The sequence below is a fragment of the Gracilinanus agilis genome, chromosome 1, assembly GCF_016433145.1.
Source record: "Gracilinanus agilis isolate LMUSP501 chromosome 1, AgileGrace, whole genome shotgun sequence".
Lineage (NCBI taxonomy): Eukaryota > Metazoa > Chordata > Mammalia > Didelphimorphia > Didelphidae > Gracilinanus > Gracilinanus agilis.
Window position 1 is genome coordinate 499,645,054 of NC_058130.1, and position 17,569 is coordinate 499,662,622.

The window sequence follows — 17,569 nt, forward strand, 5'->3', positions numbered from 1 at the left end:
CATCCATTCCTATTGAAAACATTGAAAAGTATAGGAATAGAAGGACCTTTCCTAAAAATAATAAACAGCATATACCTAAAACCAATAACAAACATCATATGCAATGGGGATAAATTAGAAGCCTTCCCAATAAGATCAGGAGTAAAACAAGGATGCCCATTATCACCTCTATTATTCAACATAGTACTAGAAACACTAACAGTTGCAATTAGAGAAGAAAAAGAAATTGAAGGTATCAAAATAGGCAAGGAGGAGACTAAGTTATCACTCTTTGCAGATGATATGATGGTATACTTAAAAATCCTAGAGAATCAACTAAGAAGCTTGTAGAAATAATCAACAACTTTAGCAAAGTTGCAGGATACAAAATAAATGCACATAAATCATCAGCATTTCTATACATTTCCAACACACTAGAGCAGCAAGAAGTAGAAAGAGAAACACCATTCAAAATCACCCTAGACAATATAAAATACCTAGGAATATACCTACCAAAACAAACACAGCAATTATATGAAAACAACTACAAAACACTTTCCAAACAAATAAAACTGGATCTAAACAATTGGAAAGCCATTGATTGCTCATGGGTAGGTCGAGCTAACATAATAAAAATGACAATTCTACCCAAATTAATTTACCTTTTTAGTGCCATACCTATCAAGCTACCAAAAAACTTCTTTATTGAATTAGAAAAAACTATAACAAATTTCATTTGGAATAACAAAAGATCAAGAACATCAAGGGAAATAATGAAAAAAAATGTGAAGGAAGGGGGCCTAGCAGTACCAGATATTAAACTATACTATAAAGCAGCAGTCATTAAATCAATATGGTACTGGCTAAGAGACAGAGAGGAGGATCAATGGAATAGACTTGGGGTAAATGACATCAGCAAGACAGTCTATGATAAACCCAAAGAGCCCAACTTTTGGGACATGAATCCACTATTTGACAAAAACTGCTGGGAAATTTGGAAAACAATATGGGAGAGATTAGGTCTAGATCAACATCTCACACCCTACACCAAGATAAATTCAGAATGGGTGAATGACTTGAATATAAAGAGGGAAACTATAAATAAGTTAAGTGAACACAGAATAGTATACTTGTCAGATCTCTGGGAAAGGAAAGACTTTAAAACCAAGCAAGAGTTAGAGAAAATTACAAAATGTAAATTAAATGGTTTTGATTATATTAAACTAAAAAGCTTTTGTACAAACAAAAACAATGTAGTCAAAATCAGGAGGGAAACAACAAATTGGGAAAAAATCTTTATAACGAAAAACTCGGACAGGGGTCTAATTACTCAAATATACAAGGAGTTAAAGCAATTGTATAAAAAATCAAGCCATTCCCCAGTTGATAAATGAGCAAGAGACATGAATAGGCAATTTTCAGGTAAAGAAATCCAAAGTATCAATAAGTAAATGAGAAAGTGTTCCAAATCTCTAATAATTAGAGAAATGCAAATCAAAACTCTGAGGTATCACCTCACACCCAGCAGATTGGCTAAAATGAAAGAAGGGGAGAGTAATGAATGTTGGAGGGGATGTGGCAAAATTGGGACATTAATGTACTGCTGGTGGAGTTGTGAACTGATCCAGCCATTCTGGCTGGCAATTTGGAATCATGCTCAAGGGGCTATAAAAGAATGCCTGCCCTTTGATCCAGCCATACCATTGCTGGGTTTGTACCCCAAAGAGATCATAGATAAACAGACTTGTACGAAAATATTTATAGCTGCGCTTTTTGTGGTGGCAACAAACTGGAAAAGGAGGGTATGTCCTTCAATTGGGGAATGGCTGAACAAACTGTGGTATATGCGGGTGATGGAATACTATTGTGCTAAAAGGAATAACAAACTGGAGAAGTTCCAGGCAAACTGGAGAGACCTCCGGGAACTGATGCAGAGCGAATGGAGCAGAGCCAGAAGAACATTGTACACAGAGACTGATATACTGTGGTAAAAGAGAATGTAATGGACTTCTGTACCAGCAGCAATGCAATGACCCAGGACAATTCTGAGGGATTTATGGTAAAGAAAACTACCCACATTCAGAGGAAGGACTGCAGGAGAGGAAACACATAAGAAAAGCAACTGCTTGAATGTATGGGTTGGGGTGGACATGATTGAGGGTGTGGACTCGAAATTACCACACCAATGCAACTACCCAAAATTTGGAAATTGGTCTGGATCAAGGACACATGACAAACCAGTGGAAATGTGCATTAGCCATGGGTGGGGGGAGTGCAGGGGGTGAAGGGGAAAGTAGGAGCATGAATCAGGTAACCATGTTAAAAATGATTATTAATAAATGTTTAAAAAATAAAAAAAAGAATAATAAAAATATTTTCACATCCTCCTCAATGGAGGTGTTCTGCAGACAAAAGATAAATAAACATTATTGATTCAATATGCTACCTTTTTCAAAAAGTTCTGATATCTCACATCTAATCAGTTCTCGTTAACAGTAAAAAGTAGAAATTATCAGGAGGTATCATGTCACAGCAAGCACAGGGAATGATATTTAGAATCAGGAAGATCTGCATTCACATTCCATCCTAAATAATTAATTTTAGTTATCCTGTAAGAAACTGGTGACATCTGATTGAAGCTCATAGGAAAGACTGGCTGGATATAAAGATCTTTGATAAAGAAATTATAATTATACTCATAGGAAGTGGTAAAGTCACTAAAATGAGAAGAGTAGGGGCCTAGGACTGTGTCCTGGGGAATGTCTTCAATTAGATGGAATGATCAAGATGGAGAGTGAGTCAAGGAGACTGAGGAATGACTAGGCAGGTAGAAGAAGCATGAGAGAGCAGTGTCACAAAATTCCCAACATGTATCTGTTGGGAATAATGATTTTGTACTAAAGATAAAATAGAGATGATGTTGTCAGGGTTTTGCAAATAATAAAATAATGGAAAGGTTAAATTGTAATCATCATTTTCACAATTCGTAGGTCTGTTATCACTGTTGCCTTTCTCTTTGTCCTACCCACTTTTCCTTATGCTATCTTCTTTCTGTTTCAAAGTTCTTCTCACCTATTAAAACCTCATTTTGAAACAGATTTAAATTGCTAAGTGACAAAATAGACATATGTTACCTATATATATACAATAATACATATTAATATTTATTTGTTTTATTATTTCACTTGTTCTGATTCTTACCTAATAAATCTAGCGAGAAAGGCTCCCTTTAGTTCACTCTAAATTTAGAGATACCAAATGAAAAAAAGAAGATGCTCACTAAAATTTTTTAAAGGTGATTATGCATTAAATGGAATTGTTATATAATTGGGTAACCATGATGGATAGGACAGATTGGACTTTGTCTCTTTGGGCTAACTTCCTCTATGGCAGTCAACCAAAACATCTTTTAGATGAAACATGAAGAATTCCCCCATGTACAAAAACACTGGTTCAGACTATATAAATTTCTGACATTGTGAAGATTCTTAACCTCTATCCACAAACCTTTCAGCTTCATTCATATAGTGTCTAGGAATAATCATGACTCATTTTCCCCAAAGCAATTTTTTACTGGCTAAAGTATGCCACGCAATTAAAAAAAGAATAAACAAACAAAACCACTTCATCATTTTGATGCCAAATGCCATTAGATAGCAGATATGGATCATAGGAGCAGAAGCAACATTAGAGATAATTTAATCAAACAGATTGATGAGATAGAACAACTAATTAACTATAAAAACATTGGATGGCTAGCTATGTAGTTTTCCTTTCAGATTTTACCCGGATAAATAAACTTCATTCTCTCCTTTGTTAATCTCTTAGGAAATTCTCACTTTACATATGGGAAAATTGAAGGTCAAAGAGTTTAAACAATATGCCTAAAATCACAAAGCTACTAAGCAGCACAGCTGGCATTCAAACCCAGACCTTTTGATTCAAAGTCCCTGCTCTTTTTTAGTTAAAAATAAAAGGATAAATGTTGTTGACTATGGTAAAGTCTCCAGTTGTAAAATTCATCTCCTTACTTGAAGGTTTAATGTTCTCTCACTAATCTAATTTGTTTCTAGGACCAATAAGAAAAATGAGGAAATTCGACTATTTTGAATTGAATTGTACTTGGTAGGTAGAATTCTTTCTACCTTCAAAAAAATGCCAAAGATGCATTATAACTCAGGAAGTTTTACAAAATGTAATTTAGTTCTGAGTTCTGTTCGTGGTTTGTGGTTTATAGTTTTTCTCTTTGAAAAAAAAGGTAGACCATCAAAATAAGAGATTATCATTTCTGCAAAAGCTTCATGTTACTAGGAAAAAGAGGTAACACAAAGGCAAAATGCTTCAACTATCCTTCTGCATTTGAAAGAGATAGTGAAGTTTCAAACTACCTTTCTAGGGCTGGAGTAATAGACTGAATAAGCTATTTTTTTCTCTCCTTAATTCAGTCCTCACATTTTCCTACAAAATGCACCACTGTCTAACAAATGAGAGGGTGCAGTTTGTTTATCCATGTAAAACGTGAATTGGAAGCTATAAAGTAATCTGTTGAATCTTGCACTTGATGTGGCTAATGGAATGCCTCATCTTATCTGGTCCATGTCATCAAATTCCATTACAATACATCACCCAGGTTTCAGGATAATGTAACTAACACCACCACATAGATAAATTGTTGATATGTCTGCTTTGAAAACTGGCAAAAGAGCTATACTCCCTGTGATCAGCTAATGAAATAATAGCTCAGAGTAGGAAATCTTGATCTGGATGGCATTTAGATTCAGTGATGTTTTTTTTTTTTTTGCAAAAGGCTCAGGGTTACTTGAGTTCAGACACATTTATAATGGAAAATGTAGGGTTTGGGGAATTTACAACAGGCTGATGAAGGGTTAGAAGTAGAAAACTAGAGGTAAGAGTTAGACTGAATCATTGCACATAAAAGCATTTGTTTTATTGGTAATTGTATCTCAGTTGAGAGACTCTCTTTAGGGTATAAGGGCATGTTTTGTATTGTCTCTCCCACTCATCCACTCCAGGAACAAAGCATGGATTCGATGGCCCTGAAAGATCTGGCTACAGGCCAGAGGAATAGAGAGGAAGTTGTAATGTTGCAAAGAAAGCCTAAGAACAGAAAATGCACCTGACTTGGAACCAGAAGCCCCAAGATCAAGTCCTAGCTGAAGAGTTACTGGCAAGTCATTTAACTTCAGTCCTTTTCTTTTCTTTGTACAAAATTTGTTCTTCACTTGTTTTCAGTTGTGTCTGATTCTTTATGATTCTATTTGGGATTTTTGTGGCAAAGATACTAGAATAGTTTGCCATTTCCTTCTCTAGCTCATTTTTATAGATGAAAAAAACTGAGATAAACATGGTAAAGGGACTTTCCTAGGATAACACAGACTAGTAAGTGTCTGAGGCCATGATTTGAACTCAGGAAGAGGTATCTACCTGACTCCAGACTGGGCATCTAGCTTCCTTCCTCAAAGTTATTAATAAAAACAATGAAAATCATGGAGCTTCCAGGCCCGGCCCTCTATCTACTCTGTCACCTACTTGCCCCTGTTAAAATAGGCATAATAAAATCTGTTCTATTTATTATTGCACAGATTTGTTGCAGGAAATTTTTTTTTCCAAATGCGTTATAAATATATTAAGCAATAGTATGCCGAAGCACGGCTAGGGCACTAAGCTAACTTGAATTCAAGTGCTGCCTATCATGTCCAGAACTATCTGACAAGGCTAAAACATTTAATATCTCAGTGATTCAGGAAGAGCACTAACTCTAGAAACTAGATTGGAGTTATCTACATCAATGAAATTCTGTTTACAACAACAACAAAAAAACAACTCTCTCTTTCCTTTACCTTTTCCTCTACTCTAATCTCTTCCAGGATACCCAGCTTTGCAACAGAGGTGCAATGGGGCAGTCTACAAGACAGAAAGACAAAAGTTCTCATCTCTCCTGCTTTTCTGGGCACGTGACTGCAGTCACAGCATGAGAGAGAGGCTCATGCCTTCCTTGGGGATTTGGGCAGAAATGACTGATTCCTGGTCCCACAACTCAACTGCCTCACTTTTCATGTTGTTGAGACTCACTGCTGGGAATAACCTCCTTGAAATCCATCTAATTCAGTTAGTCTTCCTGATGCTATTTACCTCTTTCTTTTTGTTGAGTTATAGGGATGAGTTTTGTTTTTACATTGTAAATCCTTATACGTAGGTGCCATTTCATCAGAGATTTCTTATAATAAGTCTCTTGTAACAGTAAACAGTTAGTAAAACTATGCATAAAGTGAATTCATGTATATGGGTATACAAAAACTCACATTTATAGGAACCTCCCCCCAATTATTATGCTAAAAAAAGAGTAACATGCTCTTTTCTCCCTCACCCATCCTCATCTCTACTTGGGAAGGCAAAAAAAGAAAAAAAGAAATTTCTTTTGACTGCATATGGACAAACAAAACAAATTCTTGCAAAAGTGGCTGTCTACAAAATAATAAATGTCTCCTTCCACATTAATCAAACATATCTCTGTCATGGATAGCATATTTGATCATCATTCCTTTGGAATTACTAGTTGTCATTATGCTGATCATATTTATAGCTTTCAAAGTTGTTTGATTTTATTGCATTATTATTGTAAAAATTATTCTAGTTCTACTTGTTTCACTCTTTATCAATTCATGTGACTGTCTATGTTTTTTAAATAATACATTAATGCCTAATATTTATAATATGACTTGCTATTTGATGTGCACTGTGCAAAATACTTTACATATATTATCTCCTTTGATCCTCATAACAACCCTGAAAAGTAGGTGCTTTTATTGTCCTAATTTTACAGATTAGGAAACTGAGGCAAACATATTAAGTGACTTTCCAGAGTTACATAGTTAGAAAGAATCTGGGACCATATTTGAACTCAGGAGTTGCTGACTCTAGACCCAGTGCTCTATCCTTTGCATAACTGACCCAGATCTTACAACCAATAGGAATTCATTCATATACCACAACTTATTCAACCATATTTCAGTTGACAGGCATCTCCACTGAGATTCAGTATGAATACCTAGCAGAGCAGCATAGATAAAAAAGCACAATGATAAAGGTTTGTGGCGCCAAAGGAAAACAGAAACACTGAGGCATTGTTGGCTGATCAATAAATGGGTACAATCTCAAAAGCAATTTGAAATTAGACACAAAAAGTTACTAAATGATGTATATCCCTTAATTCAACCATACTGAAGAATCTAGGCTCAAGAGAGTTCAGAGAAATGGAAAAAAGGTCTTTTATATATGAAAATATTAACATCAAATCTTTTCATGGTGGCAGAATTCCTCTACATCTGTTCTAAAGACTGGACTAGGGATTTTACAAGTGAAAAAAGTTTCAAATGAGCAAGTTTCCTCTATATATGCAAATCAATCACCATCTTTGAAACTGTTATTTCCTTATCAACTAAGCCATCATTATCAGATTATCAGAGATGATAAATAGATCTGGAGAGAAAACATCATACAAAAACTTTGCCCATAAATATCAAACGCAGATAGGTAAAGAAAGAATCCAAAGAACACTAACAGAAGGAAACCTCAGTTTTAAAACAAACAAAACAAGTATATTATTACTTGTTGAGGAAAAGTGACAATAATACAAAAAATAAAGGAATTCTTGTTACTAAAACAGTCCTCTTCAAGACTCATGTTCATGTAAACAATTATCCTTAGAAATAACATATTTTATCACATTTCATTATAAGAGCTAATATTTGAAATCTGGCCTAAAAAATGAAGAAGCAGTTCATGGACTCTTCTTTTTATTCATTACTTACATTCTGGCTTTTTGATCAGCATCATAGAGTTTTTCCCCAGCCCCTCTATTTATCAATGCTTCTGTTCTCAAACTAAAGACAATGTTGAACTATCAACTTGGTTTTGCTGAAACTTAAACACTTCAAGGGATCTATTATCCAAATACTCTATTATTATACATGCTCAAGTATCTGTAGCAAATAGCCATGTGAAATTATTCTTCAGCCATATAAAGCCCAAGAATTTAATCAAATCAACTGTGAGAGGTGCCATAAACAAGAGTAGCAGGATTAATGAGAGTTGTTTGGAGGAGTCAGCACTGGGGGAAAAAATGCAGGCAAAGCCTTGGTTTATTCATCCATTTTCAGAAGGGAAAATGTTTTTTTGTTTGAACGTGCTTCCATTGCCTACACTCTCAGAAAGAAACATGACTCCATAAATGCTGCAATCATCTTTCTTCATCTAATGGCTATTTTATAAAAAGATGCAGCCAAAACTGCCTAGTCTTTAATAGCAAGAAAAGGAATCTTTTTATAATTATGGAAATGTATAGAATCTCAGAAATGGAAGATGATTCAGTCTAGTACCCTACTTCAAAATGAATCTACTGTTAACCCTTTAAAACATATAATAATTAGCCCTTTTTGTTTTTCCCACTTTCACCAGCTGTTTTTCATTTTTGATAAATTATATTAATATATTTTGTTTTTATATCACTGACATTTATCCATGGTAATCCTCTCCTTATACCCTCCTGAACAACCAGCACATATAACAAAGAATATAAGAAACAAAAATCAGTTCAGTAAAGCTAAACAAATACAATGAAAAAGTCCTACATTATTTGTTGTGTTCCACTCACTCAGTTTCCCATCTTTTCCAAAAAAGTGAGGTATTTTTTCATATCTTCTTCAGGAATAAGTTTTTATCAAAATTTCTTAATTTCTCCTAATAGTCTTCTAGAATATCCAATTGCACATTTCCAAATGTCTACTTGAGATCTGCACCAGGATGTCCTGTTAATACCTCAAACTCAATATTTCATAAATTAAACTCACTATCCTCTTTTCAAAATCTTTCACTCTTTCCAGCATTTTGCTGGCACTACCTTCCCTTTAATTATCCAAATTCTAAAACTTGAAGTTATCTTTTACTCTTCCTTTTCCTTTAATGTCTAAACCCGGTCAGTTGCCAAATCTAGTTAATTCTGCATTCAAAATATTTTGTGTATCTGTCCTGTCTGTCTTCCTTACATTCTAACCATTTTGGTTCAGACACTCTTTATTACTGGGACAATTAGAACAGCTCCTAGATTATCTTTCTTCCCTGTTTCTCTTCTTTCTATCAAATCTTCACCAAAATTCCTCTCTGTCTCTCTCTGTCTTTCTCCATCTCTCTTTCTATCTGTGTGTATGTAAATGTCTATATAACTATTCATATATATCTATATCTGCCTATATATTAATATATATGTATATATACATATACATATATAGATGTTTATACATATTCCTGGATTTTGACAGATAGATAATAGACAAATTATAGATTATAGGTACATAAGTAAGTGGATGGATAGATAGATAGATAGATAGATAGATAGATAGATAGATAGATAGATAGAACCAAACTAANAGATAGATAGATAGATAGATAGATAGATAGATAGATAGATAGATAGAACCAAACTAACCTAATTGCTATTCTCTAAACTTCTGTCTTTGTGCCTTTGAGTGCATTCCTAGTTTCATTTAAAGCGCAGTTTATTTATCATCTCTTATTAGAAGTATTTCCTGATGCCTCTAGTTGAAAGCTCTCTTTCTCTCTTCAAATTATCCAGAATATACTTATTTGTTTTCATGTTTTTCCTCCCCAATAGAAGGTCAGAGGCAATCTTCTGTCCTTCCTTCCATCTTTCCTTTCCTCCTTTCATCTCGCTGTCTCTCCTCCCTCACTCCTTTCCTTCCTTCCTCCATATCTCCCACCCTTCTTTTCCTTCCTTCCTTCATCTCTCCCTCCCTTCTTTTCCTTCCTTCCTTTGTTCTTTCCTCCTTCCTTTCTTCCTTCTTTCCTTCCTTTCTTCCTTCCCAGTGCCTAGCACAGGGCCCTACAAATTGTGGGTACTTAATAAATGTTTTTTGGATTCTTAATAAAAAGCTTCATGAACTTTAGCAAAGTTGTAGGGTATAAGATAAACCCACATAAATCATCAACATTTCCATAAATTTCCAACAAAATTCAGCAGCAGGAGTTAGAAAGAGAAACTCCACTTAAAATCACTCTAGACAATATGAAATATTTAGAAATTTATCTCCCAAGATAAACACAGGAATCATATGAACACAACTACAAAAAGCTTTTCACACAATTAAAACTAGATCTAAATAACTGGAAAAACATTAATTGCTTATGGGTAGGATGAGCTATCATAATAAAAATGACAATCCTACCCAAATTAGTCTACTTATTCAGTGCCGTACCTATCAAAATGCCAAAAAACTTTTTTTATAGAATTAGAAAAAATTATAACAAAATTCATCTGGAAGAACAAGAGATCAAGAATATCAAGAGAAATAATGAAAAAAAATGTGAAGGATGGAGGCCTAGCAGTACCAGATCTTAAAATGTACTAGAAATCAATGACCATCAAAATAATATGGTACTGGCTAAGAGACAGAAGAGTAGATCAATGGAGTAGACTAGGGATAAATGATCTCAGCAAGCTAGTGTTCAATAAATCAAAAGATCCTAGTTTTTGGGACAAGAACTCACTATTTGACAAAAACTGCTGGGAAAATTGGAAAATGGTATTGGAAAAATTAGGTTTCGATCAACATCTTATACCCAATACCAAGATAAATTCAAAATGGCTAAAGGATTTAAATATAAAGAGTGAAATCATAAATAAATTAGGTGAACATAAAATAGTATACCTGTCAGATCTGTGGGGAAAGGAAGGAATTTAAGACCAAGCAAGAGATAAAGAACACTACAAAATGTAAAATGAATGACTTTGATTATATCAAATTAAAAATTTTTGAACAAAAGCAATGCAAACAGAATTAGAAGGAAAGCAACAAACTGGGAGAATATTTTTATAACAAAACCTCTGACAAAGGTTTAATTTCCCAAATATATAAAGAACTACGTCAAATTTACAAAAAATCAAGCCATTCCCCAATTGAATAATGGTCAAGGGACATGAATAGGCAGTTTTCACATGATGAAATCAAAACTCTCAAAAAGTACATGAAAAAGTATTCTTAAGTCCTACTGATTAGAGAAATGTAAGTTAAAATAACTCTGAGACACCACTTTATACCTAACAGACTGGCCATATTGGTAGCAAAGGAAAGTGATAAATGTTGGAGGGGATGTGGCAAAATTGAGACACTAATACACTGCTGGTGGAGTTGTGAATTGGTCCAACCATTCTGGAGGTCAATTTGAAACTATGCCCAAAGGGATTTAAAATAATTGCTTGCCCTTTGATCCAGTCATACCACTGCTGGGTTTGTACCCCAAAGAGATAATAAGGGAAAAGACTTGTACAAAAAGATTTATAGCTGTGTTCTTCATGGTAGCAAAAATTGGAAAATGAGGGGGTGTCCTTCATTTGGGGAATGGTTCAATAAATTGTGGTATTTGTTGGTGATGCAATATTATTGTACTGAAAGGAATATGGAACTGGAGGAATTCCATGTGAACCAGAAGAACCTCCAAGAATTCATGCAGAGTTAAAGGAGCAGAACTAGGAGAACACTGTACACAGAGACTGATACATTATGGCACAATCAAATGCAATAGACTTCTCTACTAGCAGCAATGCAATGATCCAGGACAATCCAGAGGAACTGATAAGAAAGAACACTCTCCACAAAGAGAGAAAGAAGTTTAGGAACAGAAACTCAAAAGGAAAACATATGATCGATCAGGTAGCTTGATGGAACTATGATTGGAGTTTGGGGCATTAAAAGATCAACTCTACTGCAAATAGGAATAATATGGAAATGGGTTTTGAACAATGATGCATGTATAACCCAGTGGAACTGCTTGTCAGCTCTGGGAGGTAGGGAAGGAAGGGAGGGGAATCATTAATCATGTAAACATGGAAGGATATTCTAAAATTTAGAAAGGGGGAAAAAGCCTTAACATGTCATTCCCTTATTCAAACATCCTAAAAAGATAATTTTAGTTAGTACAGTGGTTAGAGCAGCAGGCTTAAAGTCGGGAAGATTCAAATTTAGATGCAGCTCCAGATACTTATTAAATCTGTGATCCTAGCAATTTACATATACTCCATTTGCCTCAGATTCCTTATCTGGAAAATGGGGATAATAATAGCTCCTACTTCTCAAGATGCTTTTGAGGATCAAATGAGATAATAATTGTGAAGTGCTTAATCCATTACCTGGCATATAGTTAAGTGGCATATAAATTTTAGCTGTTGTTATGAGCTATTATTCAATGGCTCCTCTCTGACTGAGGGTTCAAACTGTAAATTTATTGGTCTGAAATGTAATCTCTTCTATAGTATAGATTTCATGTAGCCCTGTTTTTTTATACTATATGTTCTCCTGGAAATACTCCCTTAACCAGCAAAATCAGACTTCTGTTTCTCAATCTTGTTTGTCTTCTCCAATGTAATCTATCACTACCCCATGACTGGAATACTCCTCCTCCACAACTTTGTCTTTAGAATTCTTTCCTTTTGCTAATTCAGTAAAAATGTTTTTTGGTAGTTTGATAGGCATGGCATTAAATAGGTAAATTAATTTGGGTAGAATGGTCATTTTTATTACGTTAGTTCATCCTACCCGTGAGCAATCAATGTTTTTCCAATTGTCTAGATCTAGTTTTATTTGTTTAGAAAGTGTTTTGTAGTTGTTTTTGTATAATTCCTATGTTTGTTTTGGTAGATAGATTCCTAAGTATTTTATATTGTCTAGGATGATTTTAAATGATGTTTCTCTACCTCTTGCTGCTGTGATATGTTGGAAATATATAGAAATGCTGATGATTTATGTGCATTTATTTTGTATCCTACAACTTTGCTAAAGTTTTTAATTATTTCTCCATTTTCAATATGAAGAATCCTTTATCCATAGTTCTATGGCTAACCATAGTTGGAGTGAGTATATAAGCCTATGTTTTTTGAGAACAAGTCACAGGAACACAAAATCATACATTTAGTGAATGGAAGGGGCTATTATACCTTCCATTGTATCACCTGCTTTGAGTGAAATACTTTCAGAATTCCTATTATGATAGTAATGGATTTCTAGCCATTTGCCTGAATAGTTTTGACTTAAATTGAATATGGTCATTGCAAAATATTTTACCTTAGGTCATAATCTTACTTTCCTATTTGCTTCTTTTCAAGTCAGAAGTAAATATAAAAATAAAAACTCTCAAATACTCAGTCAGGCATTAGTTGTTCTCACGAGAAGCCTCCATTACTCTAATGCTGTGATTTTTAATCTTTTTTATGTGTTGAGTCAGCAATATGATGCACTGGCCCTAGAGTCCAGAAATACCTGAATTCTAATCAAGACTCAGGCACTTACTAGTTGTGTGACCCTGGGCAAGATACTTAACCCTGTTTCCCTCAGTTTCCTCCTCTATAAAATGGAAATCAAAATAGCACTTACCAGAGTTGTCATAAGCATCAAATGAAGTAATAAATGTTAAGTGCTTGGCAGTGTGCCTGATACAGCGAGTTCTATGTAAATGTTAACTATTATTATTTTAATGTAGTACTAGTGTAGTAGTAGTAGTAGTAGTAGTAGTAGTAGTAGTAGTAGTAGTAGTAGTAGTAAGTAGTGCTGGTAATGATGGTGGTGGTGGTGGTGGTGTTGTTATTAAATCACAGACCTTTTTGGAAGTCTGGTGAAATCTATGGACTTTTTCCTTGAATGAGATTTTTAAATGTATAAAATAAAATACAAAGGATCACAAAGGAAATGAATTACATAGAAATGCAGTTATGAAATCAAAATAGTAAAGCAAAACAAAAAATTTCATAAAGCAGGACAAGTTTGGGCAAATCATTTACATAAACTTTAAGTAGAAGGAACTCTGTATCAGTATCTACAAATTTAAGGAAAATTATCTGAATAAATAACTGATCTGGGGCTCACACTTACCGTGGAGCAGACTGTGGCGTCCGGTCTCTGACTCCTAAGTTCTTGGCTGTATTCTGCACTCTTGCTCCCTGAAACACATATTAATAATACAATTTAATGAATGCTACATCAATTTTATTTGAGCAATACATTAGTAAATCATAGTCGTTTATTCAGAAAGCATTTCCTAAGTGCCTACTACATGTAAGGCATTGTTCTAAGTGCAGATTATACATAGAAAAGCAAAAAGAGTGCCTGCCTTTAAGGAGCACAGAGTCTGATGAAATCATTTTTACTGAGCAAAGATCTTCCAGGTTAGAATACTGACTGCAACCGTTTGTCAAAGCCATTAGAGAGGAGAGAGAAACTCAAAGAGCAACATTTTGCAAACTAAATATTTTGCTGCAGACAGAAAAAGAACGTATTTTAATTTAAGGTCTTTAAGTTCAAAGACTTGAATCTAAATAATTAACATCTATTTTTATAATTGTCAAAACTACTGGAGTGTTTAATTAAAATAGGCACTTCTTATCTATTATCACATCTGCCTCAGCTAGTAAAATACATATTGAGACTTTGAAAGTTAATAATGAGAAGACTATAAATACCAAGTATCTGTTGCTACTAGTAAGGGACAGGCAATTTATCATAGTTCTATGCAACACCTGTTTTGCAACTCTTCTGCCTTGGCTCCATCATAATTTATTTTAAACTTTACAGTAATAAAAGGATAGCATTTTTAAAAATACATCTAAAGCAACTTTTAGAAAAGAGACAGACCTGTGCAGATCTCAAGAATTTGGACTTTTTACCTTGCAGCTTATTGTTTCAAAAAAAATTATACATTCGTATGAAGGAAAAGAAAGGGTGGAAAAAAAGATGCAAGCAATGGAGAAGGAGAAGAAAAAGTAATTGTGAAGTATATACTAGAATGATTTTCACTTGTTTAGAAATGGAATGCAATTAAAACCTTTGTGGAAAGGGAACTAGAATGCTATTCTATCTCAGCCCTCATCAACACTTTCCTCACCTCTCATACCCTAACCCTCATACCACATCTGCCTAAATATAGCATCATGTTTGTCTTTAGTTTGCTTTGTTCACGGTGATGGAAAAAATTAAAAGGTAAGCTAATGGAACACTGTGCTTAGAAGTGATTTAATTCAGCTTAGGGTAAGAGTTCACAGACTAAATTCTATCTTTGCTCTGTTCTTTCAATCTCAAAAACTTCTAATTGATAAACTAATAAACACTAAAAAAAGAAAAAAAACTGTAATTCTCAAATGAACCAACATATAATTCCTGTATAAATAAGAGACTCCCAACTATTTTTAATGCTCTGACATTCTTTATGAGATATCCTCATTAATCTTATAATGTATGCTATGCTTCACTTGTTTTTAGTAACACCAAAAAGTGCATTAATAGAATAACTAGATAACCAAGAGTGGATCCCTAGTGACATATTTAATGGAGTGATTTTCCTATTTTGTTATATAAAATTTTCAAAGAGACATTAAAAATAGCTAGAAGGGAACAAAGCTAAATTTTGTTTCCTTTTATTATCACTTAATATTCAAGTTATGTTTATGGTTAGTAGTCAGCCTTTAAGAAAACCCAATAAAACATATTTTTATTATACCATTTGCTATACAAATAAATCTTAATTATGTACTTTGGATAGTAAATCAAATTTGTTGTTTGAAAAATCCCTAGTTATTTCACTAAATTATTGTTTATTAGGAACATAATTTAAATCTTGAAATTTTTATGTTTATATTGTATATAGAAACTCTGACTGTCATCTAAATTTTGTATCTGCTTATTACTTGATGTCATATCTAGTAGATGCTCAATCAAGATTTGTTGAACTTAATTGAATTGTTAGTTGCATAGAATCATAGAAATTTCAGCTGAAATATATGGGTAGTGATCATTTAGTTCTATTTCTCATTTTATTATGGAGGAAAGTGAGACCAAGAAATGTGAAATAACTTGCCCCGGGGCAATGGGGTGCAAATAACAAGTTCTATTCTAGAAATTATTTGTCTTGAATATAATACTATTTGTACTGATTGTATTTTCTTTTTTTCTTCTTTTTAGGACATGTGTCCAAGCATATATTTTCATCCTTTTGATATCCTGTATATTGTTATTTATACTTTTTATTAATAATTTATTTTATTAAATCTTTACCACATCATCATATAATGACATCATAAGATCATAGGTAGAAGAGACCTTAAAAGACAAGTTTAATACATCATCTTATAGAAGAGGAAACTGAGACACAGAAATGTCAAGTAACTTGTCCAGGGTCACATGGATAGTAAATATGAAGGGAAGGGAATAAGCATTAGCATAGCACTTAATTTATTACTCCAAATCTCATGCACCATGCATTGTGCCATGATGCCTTTCATAGGAATAAACAAAATGATTTCAGAAAACATTCTAAAATGTTAACAAAAATTAGATCTGCCATTATAGAACTGAAATCTCAAGAAATATATGACTTGACTGAAAAATAAGAAATGAGATATTATGATCAAATGAAGAAGTCAACAAAATAACAACTGATATTTTTTCTATTTCTTGACTATTGGGTAACTGATTAATGAAGAATTAATGAATTAATTAAAGAATTAATGAAGAAATTAATGAAGAAAGAAAGCTAAGTAAACTAGAAAAGGGTAAATCACTCAGATATTTATTGACTTCCTGCTTCATGCTAAACACTTATTGAATCAGTTAGTCAATAATCATTTATTAAGCATCTATTATGTACCAGGTACTGTGCTAAACTCTAGGAATACAAAGAGAAGCAAAAGGCAGACCCTGCTCTTAAAGAACTAACAATCTAATAAGGAAGGCAGGGAAGACATCATGATCACAACTATGTACCTACAAGACAAGAGACAGACAATGTGAAGATAACAAAGGGAAGTCTATTTTTAATTTTTTTTTCATCTTAATTTTGCTCTAATAACAAATTTACACTTAAGTTTTTCAAAGTTATATAATTCATGTTGTCTTTCTCCCCTCTTCCCTCCCCCCTCCTGGAATCAATAAGCATAAAGAGAAATCTAGACTAGCATTTAGGGGCATCTGGATAATCTTCTCATAGGAGATGAGATTTTAGCTGTGACTTGAAGAAAGCCAGGAAAGGCAGGAGATGACTATAAGGCGAATATTCCAGGCATGGAGAACAGCAAATAAAAAAAATTCCAAAAGCCTAGGGATTAAGGAACAGCAAGGAAGCCAGTGTCACTGGACCAGGGGGTACAGGGGAAAGGGAGGTGTATAGTATTAAAATACTGGAAGGGTAGGCATGAGCCAGGTTATGAATAGCTTTAACTGCCAAATAGAAGGTTTTAAATTTAATCTTAGAGTTGACAAGGAGCCACTGGAATTCACTGAATGGGAAGCAGATGGGTATTGACATTATCAGATCTACAATTTTGGAAGATTGATAGATGAGTAGAGAATGGACTGGAACAAGGTTACAAAAGAAATAAAAAAAATCAGCCTTTGTCCTCGAAATGATTACCTACTCTAAATAAAAAGACCAAAAAGTATCAAGCAACAGGATAACAATATGGGACAATGTATTTTTCAGGGCTATGATATATTACTATCATGGACAAGTGATA

At 33.8% G+C, this 17,569-nt stretch overlaps 1 protein-coding gene across 1 annotated transcript in view; it reads right to left on the minus strand.

The window, feature by feature from the left end:
• Window positions 1-17,569, minus strand: part of PREX2 (phosphatidylinositol-3,4,5-trisphosphate dependent Rac exchange factor 2) — a 519,198-nt gene that overhangs the window by 117,031 nt on the left and 384,598 nt on the right. Inside the window, exons 39-40 of the mRNA XM_044682545.1 lie at window positions 13,938-14,005; window positions 13,443-13,513 (exon numbers count right to left, since the gene is read on the minus strand). Of these exons, the coding sequence (XP_044538480.1) occupies window positions 13,443-13,513; window positions 13,938-14,005 (139 nt within the window). The remainder of the gene's footprint in view (window positions 1-13,442; window positions 13,514-13,937; window positions 14,006-17,569) is intronic.